General features: G+C 42.2%; 1 protein-coding gene across 2 annotated transcripts in view; it reads left to right on the forward strand.

Annotated features, from left to right (window-relative positions):
• The window catches only part of MLYCD (malonyl-CoA decarboxylase), a 49,413-nt gene extending 29,027 nt beyond the window's left edge, over nt 1-20,386 (forward strand). The window contains exons 5-6 of one of the 2 annotated variants that reach the window (XR_011848951.1): nt 16,711-18,204; nt 19,695-20,386. Coding sequence is in view for 1 of the 2 variants with exons in the window: in XM_072117262.1 (XP_071973363.1) it covers nt 16,711-17,244 (534 nt within the window). In the remaining variant the exon portion in view is untranslated. Of the gene's footprint in view, nt 1-16,710 lie in introns of both variants that reach the window. The other variant, XM_072117262.1, reaches the window with a different exon arrangement.
• The last annotated feature ends 3,369 nt before the right edge of the window (nt 20,387-23,755 follow it).

The following is a 23,755-nucleotide window of genomic DNA, read 5'->3' on the forward strand; positions in this document are numbered from 1 at the left end:
GAGTCACCAAGTTTGTATAGTTATTATGTTGTAATACAATTTGTAAAAAATGTAAATCTTTTGCAAAAAGAAAAATTTTCACCATACTGACGCCAATAACTTCCTCATTCTTCAGTTTACAGACCTGTGTAAGGTGTTTTTTTTTTTTTGTCGAGAGAAGCTGATGTTCTCATTGCTACTGTTTTTTGAACTGTAAGACCTTTTGGCCAAAAGTGGCGACTGCATCAATATTTTATGTTAGAGGTGCACCAATGGGAATAATCAGAACGAGATGGAGCACAATACAACACGTGTCATCAGGGTTTCTGTTCTCCTTGTCCGTGTTAGTCTGTCTGTTTGTTTTATTCTTACACCCACAGATAACTGGTCATGGCCATTGCAGCATCATTACGAAGCATGCATTGACTAGCAGAAATTCTTGTATACTTCCCTTGTAAATAATCTGCCAGATCACCATCTAGGTAATGAACTCTAATTTAATTTATCTGCCATAATTATACATTTCATTTCTTTCAAAATGTACCTGTGTGAACATAAAACAAGATGGTTGTCCTTGGATATTGCCACTTTTGCATCCTGTTGCCTGCCAGGCCACCTGCATGAAGTGTTCATTACCACGGGATGCAGAAACTTTCGTTTTATTTCTTATGCAAAAATAATTAACTACTTTGTTCAATCCTTCAAGCATCTGTGGTTGTATCCAAGGACTACAGTCCCATTACTTGGGGACAAAATGGCTACATTTATGGGAAATTATCTTTTAGTTTTTTCATATCTAAATTTTTGTATAACATTGAATTAAAGAAATGTATATGGCAGATGAATTGAATTAAATGTAAATGCCCAGATGACAATACTATGATAGTGTCGCTAAAGGTTTTATGGTGCAATCTGGCATATTCCAAATGCCATCCTTTCATCCTAGTCTATGGTGTTATATGGTAAGAGCTTTAGTATCTATGGACGTGACATATGATGGTCATATCCTTCTTAACAGTGACTTCAATTAAAGTGGTAGAAAAAATTAAAAAGCAAGGTCAGAGCCTGTCAAGATTATCTGAGGGAGGAAATATCATTTTCAGAAACTTTATAACCTTTCATGTAAGAGGATTTCACTCTCTGCTCTACACAACGCAAGATGCTGCATCTTTGCAGTCAATGTTAACGGATGGATGATCCCATCTTCTGCCCCCAAATATGAATGTAATTGTTGATAAGAGATTTTCACCCAGCCATGGACAATCTGTTTCATTTCTCCAAATGCTTATCTTCTCGACACAGGATATAAGGGTTTCTAAATCCAGATGCTTTATGAATGGCTTTTATGTTGCCACAATAACCAGTTATTATTTTCTTCTTAATTCTTCTTTTTAATCCTATGTGTACAATAACAGCTCATGCTTTCTGTGTATTTCAATATGATCTTATATGTTCACTCTGCTTCGTCCCTTCCTGCCGGCAAACATGCATGAAATCATTCACTTGTTATGACATGACTTTTAGGCAAGAGCTAAACGACTTCTTAATAGCAGATATCGGTTTCATATTTGATTAAAGGAATCCTGTTACCAGGTTTGACGGTTGTACTTCCTCCGCGATCCCTACTGTATCTCCGGTCTGTGCCCCTGTTTGTTTACAGTGGCTTGTAAGCTGCGCTGAGAACAGCTTTTGTACAGCCAAGGTGGCCACCATGCCCACCCATCCACATATTTTGGGGCCTGATAAGGTTTTATTGCTGCTTTAGTTCCTATCACTCCCTAGGCTGCTCAGTGTAAAATTCCAAAAAGTGTGGGCGGGGACTCTCTCTAAGCAGATACTTTATGATTCCTCTGTGCTATGTGATGCTGTGTGCTGACAATGTGGTCAGATTATCAGGGTACAGATTTATATACACTTTTTCATTTACCTTCTGAACTTTGTACTAGTCTCTGACACAGAGAGAACATACAAACTCTTTGCAGATGTTGACCCTGAGACAGTTTATTCGTTTATGAGGTGAAGCTAAGGCGTACCTTTGTGAGAGTACCAGTGCTAAAATGGCTGGCCTGTTAGAGGGTCGCAACCATAGTATGGTGATATGCTACTGTAAATATGGCATTCCCAGACACTACCATAAGCCTTGGGGCGTGCATCGTCATTCTAGGGACCCTAGGATGTGTTTTTCCCCAAACAGTTGTATTTTAGAGTGTAGGTTCTTTATATCCATATTGATGAGTTGGACCGATGTGGTATCGGGGTCAACTCTACTGAACCAAGACAGAGTTTTTAGACATTTTGAATAAAAAGTGTGTGGTAGTGAAATTAGCAAATCTATGTATTACTATATTGAATTATTAAATGCATTTATTTGTGCTGTGGTGGAAGAAAGATAAAAATGGAAGAATGGAGATTTGCTGCTCACCAAAATCCCACCGCATGTGTTGGTACAAGTGAATTTTTGACAGCGAGTCCCAATGATGTCAGCCAATCGTATTGCTCTGAAAATATGTTAAATGTCAGTGAAAGAGTTAATGCGTTTTTCCTGCTATTTTTCTGTGGTAAAAAGTAATCTCGCGCTGACATTTTCAGTTGTCAGTACCACTAGAACATCAAAAGGCGGCTTCTGCTGTCATTTCTTTGTTGGCTCGATAAGTTATTTAGTGTCTGTGATGTGCCTTTCTGTCTTGCTTGGTAACTGCCTCGCATCTGCAATGGGCTTTTGTGCCCGGCGCTGGCTTGTTGAAAGCTTTTTTTTTTTTACCAGGGAGGACAGGGGGTGTCACGATGAGGCTCGCCCTATAGCTTGTCACAGCTGTATTTAAAGGGACTCTGTTCTATCTCTTGCTTACAGCTGTGTAACATTAGCCCTTGTGACAGCCGCCGACACGACCCTTTGCAGTTGATGTGTTGTCAGGTGAGGTAAATGTATTGACCGTATTTTTTATTACCCTATTTAACTTTTTTATTGATGTTTCATGACAGCACAGGTTGAGGAAAATGCAAAAGACTTACATGGAAAGAGATTTGCTTCTACACAGTTTTATGCAATTATGCAAATGGAGATGTAAAATGGATCCTAATGGTTTATAAATGGCGGAGGGGGGAATGAAAGCAGATCTTCATTAAAAAGCTAGGGGATTATTCCTTGTGTTATAAGTGTAAACTTTTAAAATGTGCACACACATAACATCTTTGCAGAAAATATGTATGTGATCCTGCCATTTTCAGCAGGTGTAGCACACTGTGTAATGTATATGGGGATTTCACTATGATCGTAGGTGTTGATAATTCTAATAGAACAACCATATTAAAGCATCTGCTCAGTGAAGGGACTGGAGGCAGTGTTCTGGACTACAACTCCAGCTTCTGCAAACGGAGACCTGGCAGTGAGGGATGGTGCCGGAGGAGGAAGTATGAGTGGTTTCTTGTTTTTATGTAGCCCCTTAAGCCATATAAAACAGGTTTTTTTTTTAAATCCCGGACAACCCACTTAAGAAACCATGGGTATTTCCAATAATACATTTATGAACGATTGGTTAGACAGTATGATGGGTTTCAGAAGACCTCCGGAAAGACTAATCCTCTGTAAAGACTAATAAAAGGGGAACTATGGCATCATGTGTTCCCTGTCCATGTGAATGGGTGACAATGGGAGCTGTGCAATGCTTTTAATGATATCAACTCCAATTTTCCTGTGAAGGCCTGCACTATCTTTGTAGCGACAACCGTTGCAAGGACTTGTTATACAGTTTATGCTTACCATTGCCATCAAAATGGTCGGACACTTTAAGAGTATAAGATCCTAATAGGGTTTCCTAAATTCTACTTGCCCTGATTCTACTTGCCCTAGGAGCTGACTGGTGGACTTGGGACTTCATGTGATGTCTTGTCCTGCGGTTGTGCAGCTATCTTTGGCACACCCTCCAACCACTTAAATGGGGGTGGTTATGACTGCGGACAGCTGTATATAGGACCTCACAGGAAGTGAGGCAAACCGGAAACTTCATCGGGGTAAATATAACATGGGGGACCCATTTGAAATCTTCTACTTACCCTGTTAAAGTTTTCTGCAAGTGGCCAACCCCTTTACTCATTCAACATTGGCATGATCGGAGCTCATTTAATTTGGTGGGATGGCTGAAAACAAAGTTTTATTTTTGGCAAATACAAAGTCTCTAAAACCTTTGAATCCCCTTGTTGGTTGAGGATCACTGGGACCTCTTTATTTTATTTTTATTTTATTTGTATATGTCCTCTAAGAGTTGTGAAGTGCTACAGAATTTGATGGCGCTATATAAAGATTATTATCTTTCCAGCAAGCCTTCTTTTTTTTTTGTTTGTACTTTGCAGTAGGGAAACCTTCATTTGCTTACTGTCTAAGAGATTGTCTTCTCTGCTTGACATCTAATTTACAGAATATCTTTCCTTGTATTTTCTCATGAATACCTGTTTTAATCTTTCGTGACTACTTTTAGCCTTGTGCTTTAGTTTTGCCTGTTCAGCTAATACAGAAAGTGACACATTTGGAGAGAGGATCTAGAGAAGCCGCTTTTAAATTGTACTTTGTTTTTCGACAAGTAGCTGTATATTTCTGCCATTCACCGGAAGACTTGTCAACAGTTGTGTTTTGTTGGCCAAAGAAGCGGACTAACCCTAGTTTGTATTTCCCTCCACTAGTGTCTGCCAAGGATAAACTGCATATATGAGGCATATATCGAGCATGGGACAAAGTAGTTGGTTTTAAAGCCCCCTCTCCCCCCCCCCCCCACCCAAACTCCCCCTTGTCACTATCCCTAGCTGAAGTGTCTTTCAGGGTGGGAGACCGTTTACTGCGTCAAAAAATTACTATTGTATCTTCTACTCCAGTCATATTCAGATTCTGCTAAATTCTTGTCCTGCCTAATGACCTAAAATCTCATGGTTATCTTATGGTGGTAAAGTATTTAGTATATGCTACCCTGTGGAGCCTTATGGGAGACGGTCTACAATGAATTAATAAATCAAAACCCTGCAAGTCACACAATCGTACTACAGCATGGTACTCATTCAGCCTCCTGTCCATGGAGGACTTCACGTAGTTACTAAAGCTCTAGTCATATTATGTCGCTAGTCCAGCTCTGTATTCAGCATTCTCTCTGAACACAGGCCCCGGTGTGTTGTGCTAGCTACACCAGACTACTAAAGGTACCTAGATGAAAGAGGGAGCTTATGATTTGCGGTGCACATAGTGATATTTTTGGAGACCGGCACATGTGCTTCTATTGCAGATACCTGCTTTGTGCCTTCAGTACCTTAGCAGCAGAGGTCGCGATAACGCCTCTACACGCGTCATAGACGCGTTTAGAGGCTGATTTACTCCCCCAAAAAACCACCAAGCGTATTAATATGCTTGGTGATTTTCCTATGAGCTGCCACTTCCAAGTGGTAACGGCGCCGGCTGCAGGATCGCAGCGCTGAGTGACTGGAGGCAGGACAGGGAGGGACTTCCTGCTCACCGTCCGAGCCTCTCCCGCGGGGTGCCGAGAGATAGGTGAGGAGATGGAGGAGCCGAGCGAGGGGAGGGGGCGGGGCCGAGCGAGGGGAGGGGGCGGGGCATCTGTTGCCAGGGCTGTGCTCCTGATCTGTGTGCGAACGTGCACACAGCCAGAAACAGGATCGTGCTGTCAATGTGACAGGGGCCCGATTATTATCTGTCTCCTGTCACAGCAGCCCTTGTATACAGCGAGAGGCTGCAGGGAAGGTGCTGTATGCATCCTCTCTGCATGTTTCTGTATACAGATCACTGATGACAGTGATCCAATGGGCTGTTACCAGTAGATCACTGTTATCTGTGATCTATATAAAAGAAAAGCAGGGAACACATATATTATGTGTTCCTCCCTAAATGTGCCCCTGTAAGAAAAAAAAAGTGAATTAGTCTCACCGGTAATTCTGTTTCCATGAGTCCACCATGACGGCACCTGGAGGTTGCACCTTGACCTTTGGTAGGGACAGGATGTTGCGAAGGTTATAAGGCCCCTCCTCTGCCGCTGTTCCCCAGTGTCTTCCAAATAACCACCAGAGGTTCCGGTAGAGTGCTAGAAGATATTAGCCAGACATCATTAATAACACAGGGCAGGGTATATATAGCCGTCATGGTGGACTCATGGAAACAGAATTACCGGTGAGACTAATTCACTTTTTCCATAGCGTCCCCCATGACGGCACCTGGAGACTTACCAGATAAATAGACTAGGGAGGGACCACGGCCTGGAGAACTTTCCGTCCGAAGCTCAAGTCATGGCTAGAGGGTAGATCCAGGCGGTAGTGTTTTGGAAATGTCGATGTACTTGACCACGTAGCTGCCTTGCAGATCTGGGAGATGGATGCTCCCCGTTTCTCTGCCCAGGAAGTAGACATAGCTCTAGTAGAATGGGCTGTTATGCTTTCTGAAAGACTCACATCTTGCAGCTGGTAGGATTTAGAGATAGTCTGTTTTATCCACCTAGCAATGGTGGAACTTGATGATTTTTCTCCTTTATTTTTTCCTCCAAACTGAATAAACAGGTTTCTGCACTTTCTGAAAGATTTGGTTCTGTCTAGATAAATTATGACAGCTCTTCTGACATCAAGAGTATGCCAGAGTGCTTCCTTCTCATTCCTTGGGTTGTTACAGAAAGATGGTAAAACGATTTCCTGATTTCTATGGAAGTCTGAGACTACCTTTGGAAGAAAAGACGTATCTAATTTCAGAACTATTTTGTCTTCCGAGATGATCAGGAAGGGTTCTTTGGAGGATAGGGCCTGAAGTTCTCCCATTCTCCTGGCGGATGTTATGGCCACAAGGAAGGAAGTTTTGAGAGATAGGTCTTTCAGGCTGCATTCCGAGAGTGGTTCGAACGGAGGCTTCATAAGGGAGTTTAGGACTAGTGATAAGTTCCACTTAGGTATATCTGATCTAATTGTAGGTCGCAGTCTTAAGACTGCTTTCATGAACTTCTTCACCCACTTGTGCTCTGCTAAGGGGAAGTCAAAACAGGCGCTTAGGGCCGATATTTGGACTTTAAGGGTATTAGGTCTTAACCCTTTAGAGAAACCATCCTGTAAAAAATCAAGAATTCTAACGATATTCGGTTTGCCTGGAGTCGGGGGAAAGTCCCCGCACCAAGATATATACTTTTTCCAGATTTTGTAGTATATTTTGTTGGTGATTGGTTTTCTGTTTGCTATTAGGGTCTGTATGACCTGGTGAGAAATTCCCTTAGCTAGGAGCAATTCCCTTTCAGGAGCCAGGCCACTAGGTTCAGAAACTTCGGGTCTGGGTAAAGAAGAGGGCCCTGGTGTAGCAGATCCCTTCTGCAGGGAAGGAAGATGGGTCCTGAGATTGCTAATTTTAAGAGAAGTGGAAACCATGGTTTTTTCGGCCAGAATGGTGCTACTAGGATCACTGTCGTCTGACTCGATTGAATTTTTTGTAAGATTCTGGGGATTAGGGGAAATGGAGGGAAAGCATATGCTAGATTTGTCCTCCATGACTGGCTTAAGGCATCCAGTCCTAGAGGGTTGTCCTTGGGTGAGATGGAAAAAAATGCCTCTATTTGAGTATTCTTTTTTTGAAGCGAACAGATCTATTGACGGAGAGCCCCATTTCTGGGTTAGGGAAAGAAAGACTTCCCTGTTCAGGGACCACTCGTGTGGGTCCATCTTTTCTCTGCTCAAGAAGTCCGCCGACTGATTCTCTGACCCTTTTAAGAACACCGCTGTTAGGGAATTTAGGTGATTCTCCGCCCAGAAAAAGATCTTCTTGGTGACCTCCGTCAGGTCCGAGGATCTTGTGCCCCCTTGACGGCGTAGATAGGCCACTGTAGTCACATTGTCTGACAGGATCCTGATATTTTTTACCTGGGTTTTGGGTAGCCTTTTTAGTGTTTCCCACACTGCCGATAATTCCCTTAGATTTGAAGATTGTCTTCTCATCCAAGGGGACCATGACCCCTGAAGGTAACGGTCTGGTAGTACGGCTCCCCATCCTGAGGAACTGGCGTCCGTTTGGATGGCCAGGACTGGAATCGGGTTCCATGGTATTCCCTTTTCTAGATGTTGCTGGTGTTTCCACCAGTTTAGAGAATTTTTGACTTCCAGAGGAATGACCTTCTTGAAGTCTAAAGAAGCTTGGCGCCTGGAATCTAACATCACCCCTAAGAATCTTGTCTCCCTCTGGGGGTCTAGATGAGACTTTTGGAGATTTATAATCCAGCCCAGATTTTCCAGGGTTCGGATTGTCCGATCTCTGTGGTCGAGAAGAGTCAGGGTCGAGTCTGCCACTATGAGGAGGTCGTCCAGATATGGAATAATGGAGATTCCTTCTTTCCTCAAGAATGCCGTCACTTCCGCCATGACCTTTGTGAAGGTCCTTGGGGCTGATGAAATTCCGAAAGGCAAGGCTCTGAATTGAAAGTGGCAGACCTTCCCCTGTGGCGATTCTACCGCGAATCTTAGGAATTTCTGATGATTTTTGTGTATGGGGACGTGATAGTAGGCGTCCTTTAGGTCGATGGTGCACATTTGTGCGCCTGGAGGAATTAGTGGGGTGGCTGTCTTCACCGATTCCATCTTGAAATATTTGTATTTTATGTTTTTGTTTAGCCTTCTGAGATTTATGATAAGTCGAAGGGTCCCATTTGGCTTTTTCACAAGAAATAAGGGGGAGTAGAAGCCCTTCTTTTCTTCTTCTTTGGGAACTGTAACAATTACCTTCATTGTTAACAGATCTTGAAGATTTTTCCATAACTGTGTTGTCATTCTCCGAGATGTTAGGTTGGAGACAAGAAATTTTTGTTGTGGAGGGGAGCTGAATTCTATCTGGTAACCTGATTTGATGATACTCAGGATCCACTTGTTTGATGTGATCGTCTTCCATCTGTGGAGGAAGAAAAGAAGACGCCCCCCTACCTGGTAGTCACTGTTTTTTTGATTGATGTGGAAGGTTGGAGAATAGGTATCCTCGGCCTCTTCCACCTTTGTTGTAGGACCAGCGGCCCTGTTTTCCTCTGCCTCTGGAGTCTTTAGGATCCTTGGGATTCCAAAAGGAAAAGCTTTTCTGAGGTTTTTTAATTTCAGGAAACCCTTTCTTTTTATCAGAGGCTTTTTCCAGAAGAGTATCTAGTTCAGCGCCGAACATGAAGTCTCCTGTGAATGGGATGTAGCAGAGCTTCGTCTTGGACTTTACATCCCCTCCCCACTGTCTAAGCCAAATAGCCCTGCGGACTGAATTAGATAGCGCCCCTTCTTTTGCTGACAGTCTGATGTTTTCTGCTGAAGCATCAGCAAGAAATCCTGTCGCTGAGTGCAGCAGCGGTATCGTCTGTAGAAGGAGATTCCTGTCCGCATCTGTTTTCAGGTGGTCTTCTAATTCCCCCAACCAAAAAAACAGAGTCCTTGCTACCGAAGTAGCGGCTATGTTGGACTTGAGGCTAAGCATGGAGGATTCCCAGACTCTACGGAGTAGGCCATCATCCTTCCTGCCCATGGGGTCTCTTAATTGGGAAGAGTCCTCAAATGGCAGGTCCGTTTTTTTCACCACCTTAGACACTTGGATGTCTACCTTGGGGGGGCTGTCCCAGTTTTCTGTCTCTTTGGGGTCAAAGAGTAACCTGTTTCTGAACTCTTTAGTGATGATTGCCCGCCCCTCAGGACTCTTCCATTCTTCTTGGATGATATCCTTTAGGGTTTGGTTTATGGGAAAAACCCTTTTCCTTTTGGATTTTAACCCTCCAAAAAGTTCGTCTTGAATGGATTTAGGCTCTACCACCTCGTCCACATTAAGCGTATTGCGTACGGCTTTAAGGAGGTTATCCAGTTCGTCATTGGAAAAGAGGTATTTTGAGGTTCCTTTGTCCTCAGATACCAAGGAGATGTCTTCAAGCGAGTCCTTCCAAGAATAGGTAGGAGCCGCAAGAGTGTTTATCATAGTCGGAATCAGTATCTAGAGATCTGAGTCTTTTAGGAGCTGGCTCTAGATATAATCCCGGATCCTGGTCTGGTTCAGGTTCAGGATTTGGCTCAGGACCTAGTCCCAGTACCGGTCGGTTTAAATTAGTGAACATCATAAGGGAGGATTGGAATTCCTCCCGCATGGCCGCTTTAAGCTCATTTAACATTGACTCCTTTTCTTCTTGTAAGGCCCTGGCTAGGCATTCAGAGCATAGCGATTTTGGATATAAATCTGATAATCTTATGTTACAAGAAAGGCATCTTTTTGATTTAGTAACGCATTTCCCTTTTTTGGGGTCCTTGTCTTTCCTCTCCTTGTCCTTAGGTCTTGAAGGGTCGTCCTAGGACAAGGAGACAGACTACATTAAAATCCACAAAATAGTGCACAACAAGATTTTTCCCTCTTTAAGAAAAGTTTTTTGGTTGTACTCACGGTACCCAGGACAATGGGGGAAGAACCAGGGTCGTCCGCCATAGTAAAGGATTATTTCCACAGCTTCAGCAGTGAGCTCGTTGGTGGTATAGAGGCTGACACTAAGCAGGAAGCATTTTTAAGCTTCCCGCCACCCCCTAAGCCAATCAGATGGCTTCTTTAGCGATCACGCGTCGAAACGAACAGCCGGCGTTCTGAGGGGAAATAGCTGTGGGAGGTAGCTCCCGGAGGCCGGGTGGCACCTCATCCAGGGTCCGGAGACCCATGCCCCCCTCGGCTTTAGCTCTGGGCCGCAGGAGGAGGGGGGCCAGGACCGTGTCCTGCAGGACACCAGGCCAGGAAGGGAGGTAGGACCCCCGCTCGCGACCAGTCCTGGAGGGGGCTCTAATTTCATCCCCCCCCCCCCCCCCCAGGGGGAGAGACGAGGTCTCGCAACCCTGACCCTTGGTAGGGACAGGAATACACTGGGGAACAGCGGCAGAGGAGGGGCCTTATAACCTTTGCAACATCCTGTCCCTACCAAAGGTCAAGGTGCAACCTCCAGGTGCCGTCATGGGGGACGCTATGGAAAAAAAGTTCCCAAACCGCAGCAAATTTATTAAATAATTTTATTAATTAAATAGTCCACTCTGTAGACAGTAAGGCTGCATTCAAACAAACCGTATGCCCGCCAGGCCGTAGCCGTGCAGGCATTGAAATACAATTTTAATACATTGGGTACTGGCTGCAACACGGGGACATGTCATTTTCATCTATTGGGGACATATGTACAGCCGAAAGCTTGCGATTGTACATTCGTCCCCCACATGGTTGTGTGCATGTGGCCTAAGGCTGGTGCCACACGTAGCGCTTTGTTTGCGCTTGAAAATGCAGACAAAGCACAAAACACCGGCGGCTTGTTCCCGATCGCAGACGTTTCTATAGAAACGCCAATGCGATCGGGCCGAGGCACGCCCCGTGGGCACGACTTTGTCTGCGTTTGCAAGCGCAGAGAAAGCGCTACGTGTGGCACCAGCCTAAGGTTACATGCACACTGCCGTGTGCCCACCGCACCGTAGCACGGCGGGCACACGGCAGTGCGGGGAGAGGAGGAGGAGGTGAGCGCAGCTCACCCCCGCCCCTCTCCATAGCGATTGTATGGCCACGGCGCCGTAACACGGGAAAAGATAGGGCGCCGCAAGCCCATAGAAGTGTATGGGGGACATATATCGGCCGCATATACGTCGGCCGTATATACGTCCCCCATACAGACGAGATTTGCCTAATTACATTGCTGTCAACATTTTGTTTACAAAACGCATGCAATAAAATTGTATTGATACATGTGTTTTGTTAACACAATGTTGACAGCAATGTAATTGCTATTTGATGCGTTTTGGTGCGTTCACACGATGCGTTGCGTTTTTTAGTTTTTGACGCATTCCAAAGGCTTCAACCTTGATCACATGTTGATGTAACATTCTGTTTCCATTGCATTTGCTAAAACGCAGTGTTACTTAAACATGTGAAGCCTTTGGATGCGTCAAAAACGCATAGAAAAGGCGTGAATGCACCCCAAAGGGGTTTTCCCAAGAATTCAAATTAGACCCTATCCCGTGTATAGGGCCTAACTTGAATTTGTGGGAAAACCCTTTTAAGCACAGAAAACAGGAGCTGTAACTTTTTCCTTGTATTAATAGACATCTTATAACACTATATATACGCTAGGAGTTATACATTTATTAGTGAAAATTTCGTACTCCTCCTGGGTTAAAAATACTCCTCAAAAATTGTGAGAGGAGTATTATTACCCTTCTGGAAAAATGTTAGTGCGACCTCTGCTTAGCAGTGAATCATTTAATAATAATAGAGGACCATTATAGTAGTTCTATTCTTGTACATAAGAGCCAATTTTACAGGTATATCTTTGTACAGGGGGTGCAGGATGCCAGTAATGTACAGGGCAGTGAGTGTAATAATTTTTCTTGTTTATAGTGGGCAGTTGTCAGAATTCTGGGAGCGTTGATAGCTTGCCATTCAGAGTTTAGTTCCCTTGGCTGAGCTAGGTCTGTGTCCTGTTAAAAACTGGGTGGTGGAGTTGTGTAGTGTAGCGTCCAGTAACTCCTCAAATACTTGTTCCCCCCCAACCCAAGTTGCTGGTTCCATTCCTGAGACTTGTCTTGGTTTTGCTTTGTATTCTGACCCTTTGTTTTGTTTTTTCTTTTACTATTTTATTGCCTTACGACTCTGTACCTTTACGCCATCTTGGTTTGACACAATTTTCCGGACTACTGGCTGTCTGTACCTCCGTGTTCATTTCTAATGTGTTCAGAGCACATACTCAGAGTAGAGATTCAGCCTGTTGTTCTCTGTTGGCTAGTGCAATCTGGGCAATTAGTGAGCCTGCATTAAACCTGAACCAAAATATTATAGCAAACTGTAGCTAACTGGGAAAAACTAGTTTTACAGATGTAAAGAGCACTTATATTCTTATTCAAACAAAGTGAAATTGCATATGTATATGAACAGAACGCAGCCATCTCTCTCAGCACCAGCATCAAGTAAACATTTACATCTCCTACGCAAACATTTGTGTCCTGTAATATAGGTCCAGGCTCTCGCCGTTGTGTTTAACGGCAGCACCTGCTCGACAGCACAACCTCGTAAATGACTTGGCACAGTTTTGTGTTCACGCTGAGAACCAGCAGAAAGGAACCTATGACAAGCAAAGCAAGGTAAATAAAGCAGGTTCCTTTAGGAAAGTTGTGGATATTTGTTCAGACCAAGCATCTTCCCTCTGATTTGGCAATATGGGTTCCTTATTCTTGTAATTCATAGTCCGTTATCTTCATGAATCGTCATATTCAGAATTTGTCCCCCAGAGAATAGTGAAATGAGTGGAGATGACTTACCGTAGCAGTCACTGTCTATCTACTAGTGCAGTGATGGCGAACCTTTTAGAGGTTGAGTGCCCAAACTGCAACCCAAAACCTGCATATTTTTTGCAAAGTGCCAACACAGCAATTCAAGCAGTAACTTATTACAATCTTCTTGGTCCCTGCTATATCACAGGTTTCAAAGGGCCTGAGGGCATCAATATCTTTCCCAGACGTAGAAGAGATTTGGATTGCCACTGGAGCTTCCCTTGACAGCCCCCTGAACAGGAAGATTCAGGGGTCACACAGAATGATAACCTGACCCTGTGCACACCTCCTCTCTCTTCCTGCAGTCTCAGGTAGACCAGGATGCTTCACACTAAAATAACGCTAAGCATGGCAAGTCCTGCCATGGAATGCAGGAGGATCCCTGTCTGGCAAACACTGCCATGGGACAACAGCCTGAGTGCCCACTGAAAAGGGGCCACCTCTGGCACCCGTGCCATAGGTTCGTCACCACTGTACTAGTGGTACTGTTTTTGGTTATATACTGTAGCTCGGCATCAGTGATGTGGACAATGTTTATGAATGGTAGATGATAATGCTTCTGCTGGTTTTAAAATATGTCTCATTTTTAGATTGCAAATGTCAGTCTGTTTTGCAAAAGTTTATTTTAATTGAAAACTCTGCTGGGGACTGGGTGGAAGCGTTTCAAAGGTAAGTGGAATCCATGGCAACGTTTAAGAGTAATGTGCCACTACCATTAGTCCCTGCCGTGGCTCTGATTAATGGTGACTGTAATGAAAGCACGCTTTCTCTTCACTGGTAGCTATTAGGAGATTCATCAAAACAAGGCCAGGCACATATATAGAACATTTCTTTGTTAATGGATCAGGACCTTGAATTATTCCCTAAACCAACAGAAATGCAACATTTATTCCTAGCTTTATAAAATATGCACAATGAAAATAAATACGTTCTTGGCTCGAGCGTAGCGGAGATATTAGAGGCTCTGCAGAGACAACCTCGGGATTATTCCAAGAATAGCAGATTTTTTTTTTTTTGCTGTAATTTGGTTGACACGCTGATTTTTGACTTTTCAACTTGCTCTGTATATGGAAGGAGTATGGATCTTTGTATTATTTGGGTTTTTTATTTCTTATTAATCATTTTGCTTATTATAGCCACTTCTGTAAAAAGTTCCTCCCAATCATAACCAGTTGCTGCTAAAGATGAGCAAATCAAATTGGATAGAGTGGAAGTCTCCCAAATATATTTGGTTCCAAAAAATTTGATTCTGCATGAATCAGAGCTTTTGTACCTCTAAAATTTACCAGGAATTCAGGGACCAGGAGGTTGTGAAAGTTGTGACTAACCTCCTCGAGCCCTTATCGGCATGTCCTGGCTCTCAAAAAGTAGCTTCCCTTCTGAAGCCCTGACTCTGCCTAGCTTTCCTTCCAGTGGTAAACCAGCGCTGTACCTCCTATGGAGCGTAGGTTTAGCAGCACCCTCCTAAAGGCCAGGACTGGTAAGGACCTGGTCCACCCATGCATGCTCAGGCCTCCAGGAGGGGAGCTACTAATTGAGAGACTCCCAGTCGTGAATTAAAGAGTAACTGTAAAGGTTTTTTATTTTTCACAAATCGATGGCTCTTGGGATGTAAAACAACTTCTCTTGGGATGTAAAACAACTTCGCCTATTATCTTTATTACCTATATTACCTATCCTTGCTTATAGCCCTCACATTACCTCATTGCTGCAGTGGCTGTCCACTCTCCACGTGCTGATAAGCCTTATGAATCTGAATGTTGTTTACACTTTGTTTCTGGTCGGTTTCCTGGGAGCTGCTGCTCACAGGGGAAGATGTCATGTGTCAGTGAATTCAGCAGAGCTGGATGTGTATGCAGATGTCTCCTGCACAGAATAATGAGGTACAAGATCTCCCTGTTCCCCATCAGTCCCTCCATCCCAGTCTGTGATTCTACAGAACTTTCTCTGTCTGTCTCTGCTCTTCTCACTGCTCACTTCCCCCACCTTGTCATCGGGAGTATCAGCTCTGTTTGGATATGCTATTAACCCTTACTGCTCACACATCACAGGCTATAGACTTCATGTTACTGGGTTATTCATTATTTCTACCACTTTTTACATGTTCCAAGGCTGTCACTATATACATCCTGTATGTACACTGTGCAGTGTTCAGTGGATTTACTTGTGGGAACTAAATGGATTTACTGCTGAATTCCTTTAAAGAGAACACAAGGCATCATGGGATCTGTGGGCAAGCTAGCTGCCCTCAGACTGAGGGCATAGATTGACAGGTTTTAGTCTCCGCCCACTTCACCTCTGGTGAGAGAGATTTTTGTCAAACACTTGCAGAACAGAAAATGTCTGAACTTTGAAAAGAAAAGAAGGAGCAGCACAAAGAAGGCATTGTTCTGTTTGGTTTCAAAGGGGGAATTTCATATAATAATTTGGTTAAATCACTTTAATTGGTAAAATAATTTGGTGAAACTTTTACAGTTACGCTTTAAATTCTGCAGCAACTTGGAAGAGGTAGCAGACCATGCTGTAGGTGCTCCAAGGAGGTCGTTAATGGTTTCCAAAGTTTCCCGATCCAGAGTTTTGACCAGTCCGCAAAATTGAATTCAATCAAATTTTAAATTTTTTTTTAAAATTTGATCACCTTTACTCTTGTTACGTGATAAATGTGTATTGTGACATCACCCTTTTAATGAATGAGCGGTCACTTAGCCAGAACAGAGGAAGACTTTTCACCCCTTTACTGCGGTATCATGTTTTTACAGCGGCCATCATGAATACTTATTTTGATGCAATGCTTTTCTACAGTGCAGCGCCAGAGTCCGATTGGAGAACATCAGGTCCTGCAGGTGCCGGGGATTGGAATGTTTTCGAGTGTTTAACCCCTTACAAAGCGTGGTTGAATATGTGCCACAATGTCAAGTGGCTGTAGAGGGAGCACGCAGGGTGCCGATGATGTACCTAGCTTGTAGACATTGATGGCAAAAAACAAAAAATTGCCTGGGCATTAACATGGAAAACAGGTGCAGAGATATATGGGGTCAAAGGAGAATTCCTTTGAAGGACCTAGCACCCCAGTATTCTCTTCAGGTATCCTTTAATATTACATGATGCTGAAATCATTCATGTTCATGGTTGTCATGATTCCAGGTTTCCCCACAGATCACAACTAACTAAAGTGACTCCTGCACTAGATAAAACTGTGGTCAATAAAAGGGCTGAATATTGACATGACAACTTGACATGCTTTGTGCGCTATATAAATAAAGAATTATTATTATTATAATATCATATCATACAGTTTTATAATGAGAAGTTCTGCAGGTTTCAAAGACTTGCTGTGTCCATTCACAATTTTTAACTTGATCCTGTGACCTCACCCTAAAGACATTATTCATTTATACTATCTCTTTTGTATATGTTTTGCAGGGTGAATTTTCTCAAATATCTGAGTTTTCCAGTTTGTCTCCAATCCCTGGATTTACCAAGTGGCTCTTTGGTGTTTTTAACACTCAAATGAAAGAATTGGGGAGGACTGAGCTCTTTTTGGATTCAGAATGTAAGGAGATAACGGACATCACAGGGGCACCAGCTATTGAGACTCTGAAGCGTCTTTTTACCAGTAATGAGTGGATGAAGTCAGAAAGCCTTGTCAAGGTTCTGGAGGCCCCGTTGATGAGGCTTTGTGCGTGGTATTTGTATGGGGAGAAGCACCGTGGTTTTGCCTTAAACCCTGTAGCAAACTTCCATTTACAAAATGGGGCTGTCATGTGGCGACTGAACTGGATGGCCGATACAAGTCCAAGGGGAGCCGCAGCGTCCTGTGGTATGATGGTTAACTATCGCTACTTTCTGGAGAACACCTCAGTAAACAGTGCTAGATACCTCCAGATGAAGCACATCGAGGCCTCCGAACAGGTTCTCAATTTGGTTTCTCAATTCAAAAAAAATAGCAAATTGTAAGCGGAGATGAGCTGACGGGTCTTGTCCTCGCCTCCGCTGCCTGCGCTCTAGACCTGCTCATGTCTGCTTACAGTCCAGCGAATGACTGGTTACATGCCATACCAAGCAATGAACATTTTTCACCATGAGCCAAGTTTCATGGTGAACCAGAGACAATCGATGATTTTGATTTCACTTGCACATTGTTTTTGCTCTTCAATATATGGATATAGGGATTTTTTTTGTTGTAAATTATTGCAACTCTTCTTTTCTTTGCCTGTGCTCATGTTGTGGTTAAAGATAAACTATGTGGTGTGTTTTACTTGTTGGAGTTTATTCATACAGCATTTGCAGTGTGTGTTGGAAGGGTATGCATAAGGATACTTGAAGGATACCTCCAACTGATGCCTTTTTAACCAATGTGAAAGGGCCTGCCAAATACCAAAAGAACCACCTTTCATGTGTATGTTGATGTTTTTAAAGTACGACTTAGTGAATGTACCCTTAGGGCTGTTTCACACAAGCCATGATCACTGACCGTGTCATGTGAGGACCACACTCTTGGATTATGCCTTTCATCATATCAATCTATGATTCAAGGAGTAACTTCTTCCCCTCTGAAAAGCAACATTGACTCTGTAATACATTACTGCTGTTAAGCGAGGAAGCAGGGATTCCTTGCATCTGATGTCATTATGACGTAATGAAGCCCATCCCCAACAGTGTGGTTGGCTTATGACACAGAACTTTGATCATGGTTAGTGTGAATCAGCCCTAACTTTGTTAGTGTAACTTTTCTCCAACTGTTGTTTTGTAAGGCAAGCCTGTTTCTAAAGTGAAACTCCAGCTATATCATCCACAAATGTACAAAAATAAATATTTTGCTCTGTGCACCATAAAGAGCCCTCTTCATGGAAACTATCAACAAGCAAGTCATCCTCCCCGTTTGATGGTCTCCAAGTATTATTTTCTATAGAAATGGTGGGAGTTTTCACATACATTATGCTATTCATTTTGTTTGTGAATGACTAAATATTGTATGTCTATGAAGGCCTGAAACTTGGTAGTCAAGGTGGGGGAGAGTTTTATTATGTGGACAGTTACTACTTGTTAAACAGTTCCCATAATTGGCCAGTGACAAAATTCCCACTTTTTGGACCCCCTGTAGTCAGCTGTGATCTGTGGGGAAAGACGGCAGTACACTAAAATGCCACAACTAATTCCATTTATGTTTCTAACTCCTTAGCAGAGTGAACTCCAACATGGAAGTCATGACACGGCATAGCTCACTCTGATACTCTGTTTCTGTCACCTCTATTTTCCTAACTAGGAGTTACAGAAACTGCATTGATCAGCCATGTCTAGCTGTGGCCGAGATTACACTTCCCCGAGTCAGTAATCTGATTTATTGCTACTTCACAATAATACTAAAGTGACCTGTTACAAGAATAAAATATTTATTGACTAAAGCTTGTTGGTGGTTTCCATGTGGCAGCAAGACATAAACTGTTTCTGGAATTTTGTTTTGCAGAATATAAAGGGTGCAACTTGAGCGTAACTCAAGAATGATCTCTGATATTGTACCATGCTGGCTTCATTCACAGCTGAATTGAAAATTGCTAAAGTGATATTCTAATCTGGGAATTCAAATCTAATTGCATTCATCTGCCATATATAAACATTTCTTCAATGGGATATTTAAAAAAAAAATGTTCCTGTATGAAGATAATTTCCCAGAAATGTAGTTGTATCATCCTTTAGAAACTGACCTTGGATGTGACCACCATGTCCTACATTTGCCCTGTGGTAATGAACCCAGATGGTCGTTCAGGCCTCACTGGCGCATGCTGGGTCATTGCTGGGGTGATCGTATCCAAGGACAGCTGCATTGTTTCTAAGGAACAACATACGTTTATGGGAAATTATTTTCACATAGGGACATTTTTGTTAATAACATCCAAATTTAGAAATGTTTATAAATATTAAAAGCCCAGGTGGGAATACTTATTGCAGACTTCAGCTTGTATGGAACTGGACCTCTATGGTGGTAATATGTATTTGAATGTAAAGTCCGTAGTCTTAGCTCTGTCAATGTAATGTATTAAAGTAGATTCCATGTTGGAAGAAGCTGTATGAGTCCTCATGTTAATAGAAGAAAGTAAAGCCATGTTTTTAGGCAATGTAGACTGTTCCATGGGGATATGGTAGGCAAAGATATTACATGCATTGAGGGATTGTTTCCATGTTCAACATATTATTAATCCTAGTGACCTCTGCTCCTTCTATTTGCACGAAAGGGGCATAAGAAAAGGGGGCTTCTGCAAGTGCTGGATATAGACACTGGGTGCTCATGAAACGTTAAAAGTGCCAAAATGCAGAAGTTCTTCATTTATCATTAAAACGTTACTGACTTTTTTTTTTTTTGTTCTGGTGGCTGTAACTGGTTTTAATAATCATTCTTGTATCCCAAGCTAAAATACTAAGGCCTGCCAGGAGTGGACTAACAGCTGACATCAGTGGGTATATGAAGAGAATTGTTTATAGGTTTCCACATTATCTGGCAATCAATATGGTCCTTTATGAGCCGCTAATCCTCCTCCTGTGACGCATCTACAAACAACAAGGAGCAGTAAAAGTTCATGGAGATGAAAGATGGCTGTAGATCTGTTGATGAATTAAATCCTATTGTCTGAATTTTTATAATGTTGCTGATGCGGGAATCCAGTGCCGGCAGTGAATGTAGTTCACAGTGCTGTAAAGAGAATTAAAGGGGCTGGGTTAAGGGTTTTGTTGGAAATTGTGCCACACTTACCAATCGGTTTTGACTGGTATTGCAGTTCACTTTTGCAATGCAAGTTGTAACCTAAGGATGGTAATATTCGGTGAAAAAAAAAATCTCTTCCCTCTTTAAACCCGTTTTAAATCCTCTGCTGGCCATGTATTTACACTGGAGAACATGTCAACTACATATAAACTTTGTTTATTCTATCTTTTATGCTTGGACAGTTTTGAGCATTGGGCACAATGTGGCACAGTACACGCCCAGTGCACATGTGATAACTTGCTCTTCTGGTTACTTCTCAAAGCTGGCAATTTTGTGTAAACAGGAGTTCATACCATTTATACATTTAAAACTCAATAAAAAACAGTGATGCAGAAAACACTTCATTGTTTCTGTCCTTTGTCTATTTAATGGATGTATTAAGATAATGGTGCAGATTTGGCAGTTCATAGTCAGAAGTAGGATCAGAAATGAGCAATGGCGATGTTATTCCTCTTTATAAATCTGTTAGACGACTGTTAGATGATCCTTTCCATTATCAGAGAGATGTCTGTTTTTAAACTTTTACTTCATTTGTGAAAGTAATTTCATGTATGGTCTGCAGGTTAAATAAAAAATTAAAAAAATACTTGTAAGGCCAGTTTCACACCTAGTTTTTTTTTTTTTTTTGGACATGTGTTCCCGCCATAAACTCTCCCATTGTACACACTGAATATACCCATAGACATATACTGGCAGATGAAGACTTTTTAGCCTTTGTCTATGTTGTCTGTATATGTTGCATTCAGCAGGAAACAGTCTTTCACACTTTTTTTATAGTTTTTTTTTTTTTAACAGCCAGAAAAATTATATAGGCCATTAAAGCCCACGAGGGACGGATGCCAGTGTATGGCATTCAACCCCAGCCTCTGCAGAACATGAAATATGGAGACACAATGAACATCATCCGAAAATCACTGCACACAGTATATGTTCTTTATGCCTCTCCCAAATACAAGTATAATGTCTGCCCTCCTTTGGACAGAAACTAAATGTGAATGCACGCTGTACACTTCACAGGCATAGAGCAGTTAACACTGAGTGCATCAGATTCATGTATTGTGGTGCATGTTCTGTATCCCGCACTCCCTGCACTTCTGGATGAGTGCACTTTTTTTTTTTTCTTTTTTTTTGTGCACTTTGTTTCATGCTGCAGAATTGCGGCACATTTTGGGGAACGTTTTTTCTGTCTTATCGGACACAGTGCAGCGGTGACACAAAGCTGGCACTTCATAAATGCATGTGCGAGCAGTTTGCATGTTCTTTTCAGTGCAAATTCAGACAGAAAACTGGCGCAAACACTTTAATAAATATGGGCCAGTGTGAACAAAATGGTGGAATTTCTTTAGTGGTTTCTCAAGTGGTTAGAAAAATAATTGAGATGGAGGATCTATTAGATGAACCATACACCTAGAAATTAATCTTTCACTGAGGTAATTCCCTCTTGTCAGTCTGCAAGGTTTCCTGCATGTTTCTGAAACCAACAATGGGATACTAAATTTATATAGGTTTTATTGTGTTTTAATACATTTAGAAAAAAATAAAACATTCTGTACAAAAAAATTCTTTATTTTCCACCTTCTGGCACTAGTTACTTTTTCATACTTCTGTGTACGGAACCGTGGAAGACATCATTTTTTTATGAGATTACCTTTTCATTGCTACCATTTTGAGGACTTGCGATCTTTTGATCACTTTTTATTAAAAAATTTTATATATGGCAAAGTAGCATTTTGGACATTTGGGTGCTATTTTCCATTACAGGGTTAAACGTTGGGAAAAACCATCTGTATATTTTGATTGGACTATTTGGGACGTAGCAATACCTAACAATGTTTATCAATTCTAGGGAAAGGGGGGGGGGTGACTTGAACTTCTAGGGTTTTTTAAAAATATTTTTATTTTTTATATTTTTCTTACTTTTTTTATTTATTTATTTTATTTATTCCATGCCGTGTACTGGGAAGCAGGAAAAAAATTCCAAATGCAGTGAAATTGGTAAAAAAAAAAACGCATTTGTGCCGTAGTTCTTGTGGGTTTGGATTTTTTACGGATTTCACTGTATGCCACAAATGACATGTCTACTTTATTTTGGGTCTGTATGATTACGGGGATAACAAATTTATATAGGTTTTATAATGTTTTCATACATTTAAAAAAAATTAAAACCTCCTGTACAAAAATTTTTTGTGGGATTTTGCCGTCTTCTGGTGCTAATAGCTTTTTTATACTTTGGTGTATGGAGCTGTGGGTGGTGTCATTTTTTTGCAGATTTTTATGACGTTTACAATGTTAACATTTTTAGGACTGTGCGACCTTTTGATCACTTTTTATAGAATTTTTTATTTTTTTTTAAATGGCAAAAAAGTGCCATTTTTGACTTTGGGGGCTTTTTCCGTTACTGGGTTAAACGCAGTGAAAAACCGTTATCATATTTTGATAGATTGGGCATTTTTGGACGCGGCGATACCTAATGTGTGATTTTTATTTATATTTATATCAGTTCTAGGGAAATGGGGGTGATTTGAGTTTTAAGGGTTTTTATTCTATTTTTTTTTTAAAAAACTTAAAATTTTTCTTTTTACTATTTTTCAGACTCCCTAGGGTACATTAACCCTAGGTTGTCTGTAAGATCCTATCATATACTGCCATACTACAGTATGGCAGTATATGGGGATTTTACTCCTCATACATTACAATTTGCTGATAGCACATTGTAATGCATGGGTTAACCCGAAGTATCCTCGGGTATTCGTGAGACTCGAGGCTACCATGGCGACGGATCGCTGCTCCCCGATGACGTCACGCTTTGCCGGCGGCGATCAGCCCAAAAACACCCTCTATCGGTGCTGGCACCGATCCTGGGTGTTACCAGTAAGCCTTTGCTGCAATATGCAGCAAAGACTTACCAGCTATGGAAAGGGCTCGGCCCACGAGCCCTCTCCATGCACCGGGACCCGGCATGTGACGTAATACTACGTCACATGTCGGTAAGGGGCTAATGAAATGTCCACAGCAGAAACGCCCATTAATTAAATATAATCAGCAGAGCCTTAAATGTCCACATCCAGTTCCAAGCCCCCGTCAACAATGAAATGTCCACAGCAGAGCTCCTCCTCATTAATGAAATCTCATCAGCAGTACTCCCCCTTCATTAATGAAATGTCCACAGCAGAGCTCCCCCCTCATTAATGAAATGTCCTCAGCAGAGCTCCTCCTCGTTAATGAAATGTCCACAGCAGAGCTCCTCCTCATTAATGAAATGTCCACAGCAAAGTTCTGCCCTCATTAATGAAATCTCCACAGTAAATCCCACTCTCAGTTATGAAATGTCCTCAGCAGAGCTCCCCCCTCACTAATTGCACTCAGCTCTGTGTGCACCGTTGTACCCTGTATACTACCAGCTTCAGTACAGAGTATAGTGGTGTCTAACCTGGGAGCTATGAGGACATCTGACAAGTATTCAGCTCTCTGTACGCCACTCTATTCTGCATGCTATCAGCTTCCGTACCGCGGTGCCCGAAGCAGGAGAGAACTTGGTACCGGTGAGTGCATCTGACAAGTATTCAGCTCCCTGTGCACCGCTCTGCATGCTACTATCTTCAGTACACAGTACAACAGTGCCCGAAGCAGGAGCGAACCTGGAAGCGGTGAGTGCATCTGACAAGTATTCAGCTTCCTGTGCACCACTCTACATACTACTATGAAGAA

This window comes from Engystomops pustulosus, chromosome 7 (genome assembly GCF_040894005.1).
Source record: "Engystomops pustulosus chromosome 7, aEngPut4.maternal, whole genome shotgun sequence".
Classification (NCBI taxonomy): Eukaryota; Metazoa; Chordata; class Amphibia; order Anura; family Leptodactylidae; genus Engystomops; species Engystomops pustulosus.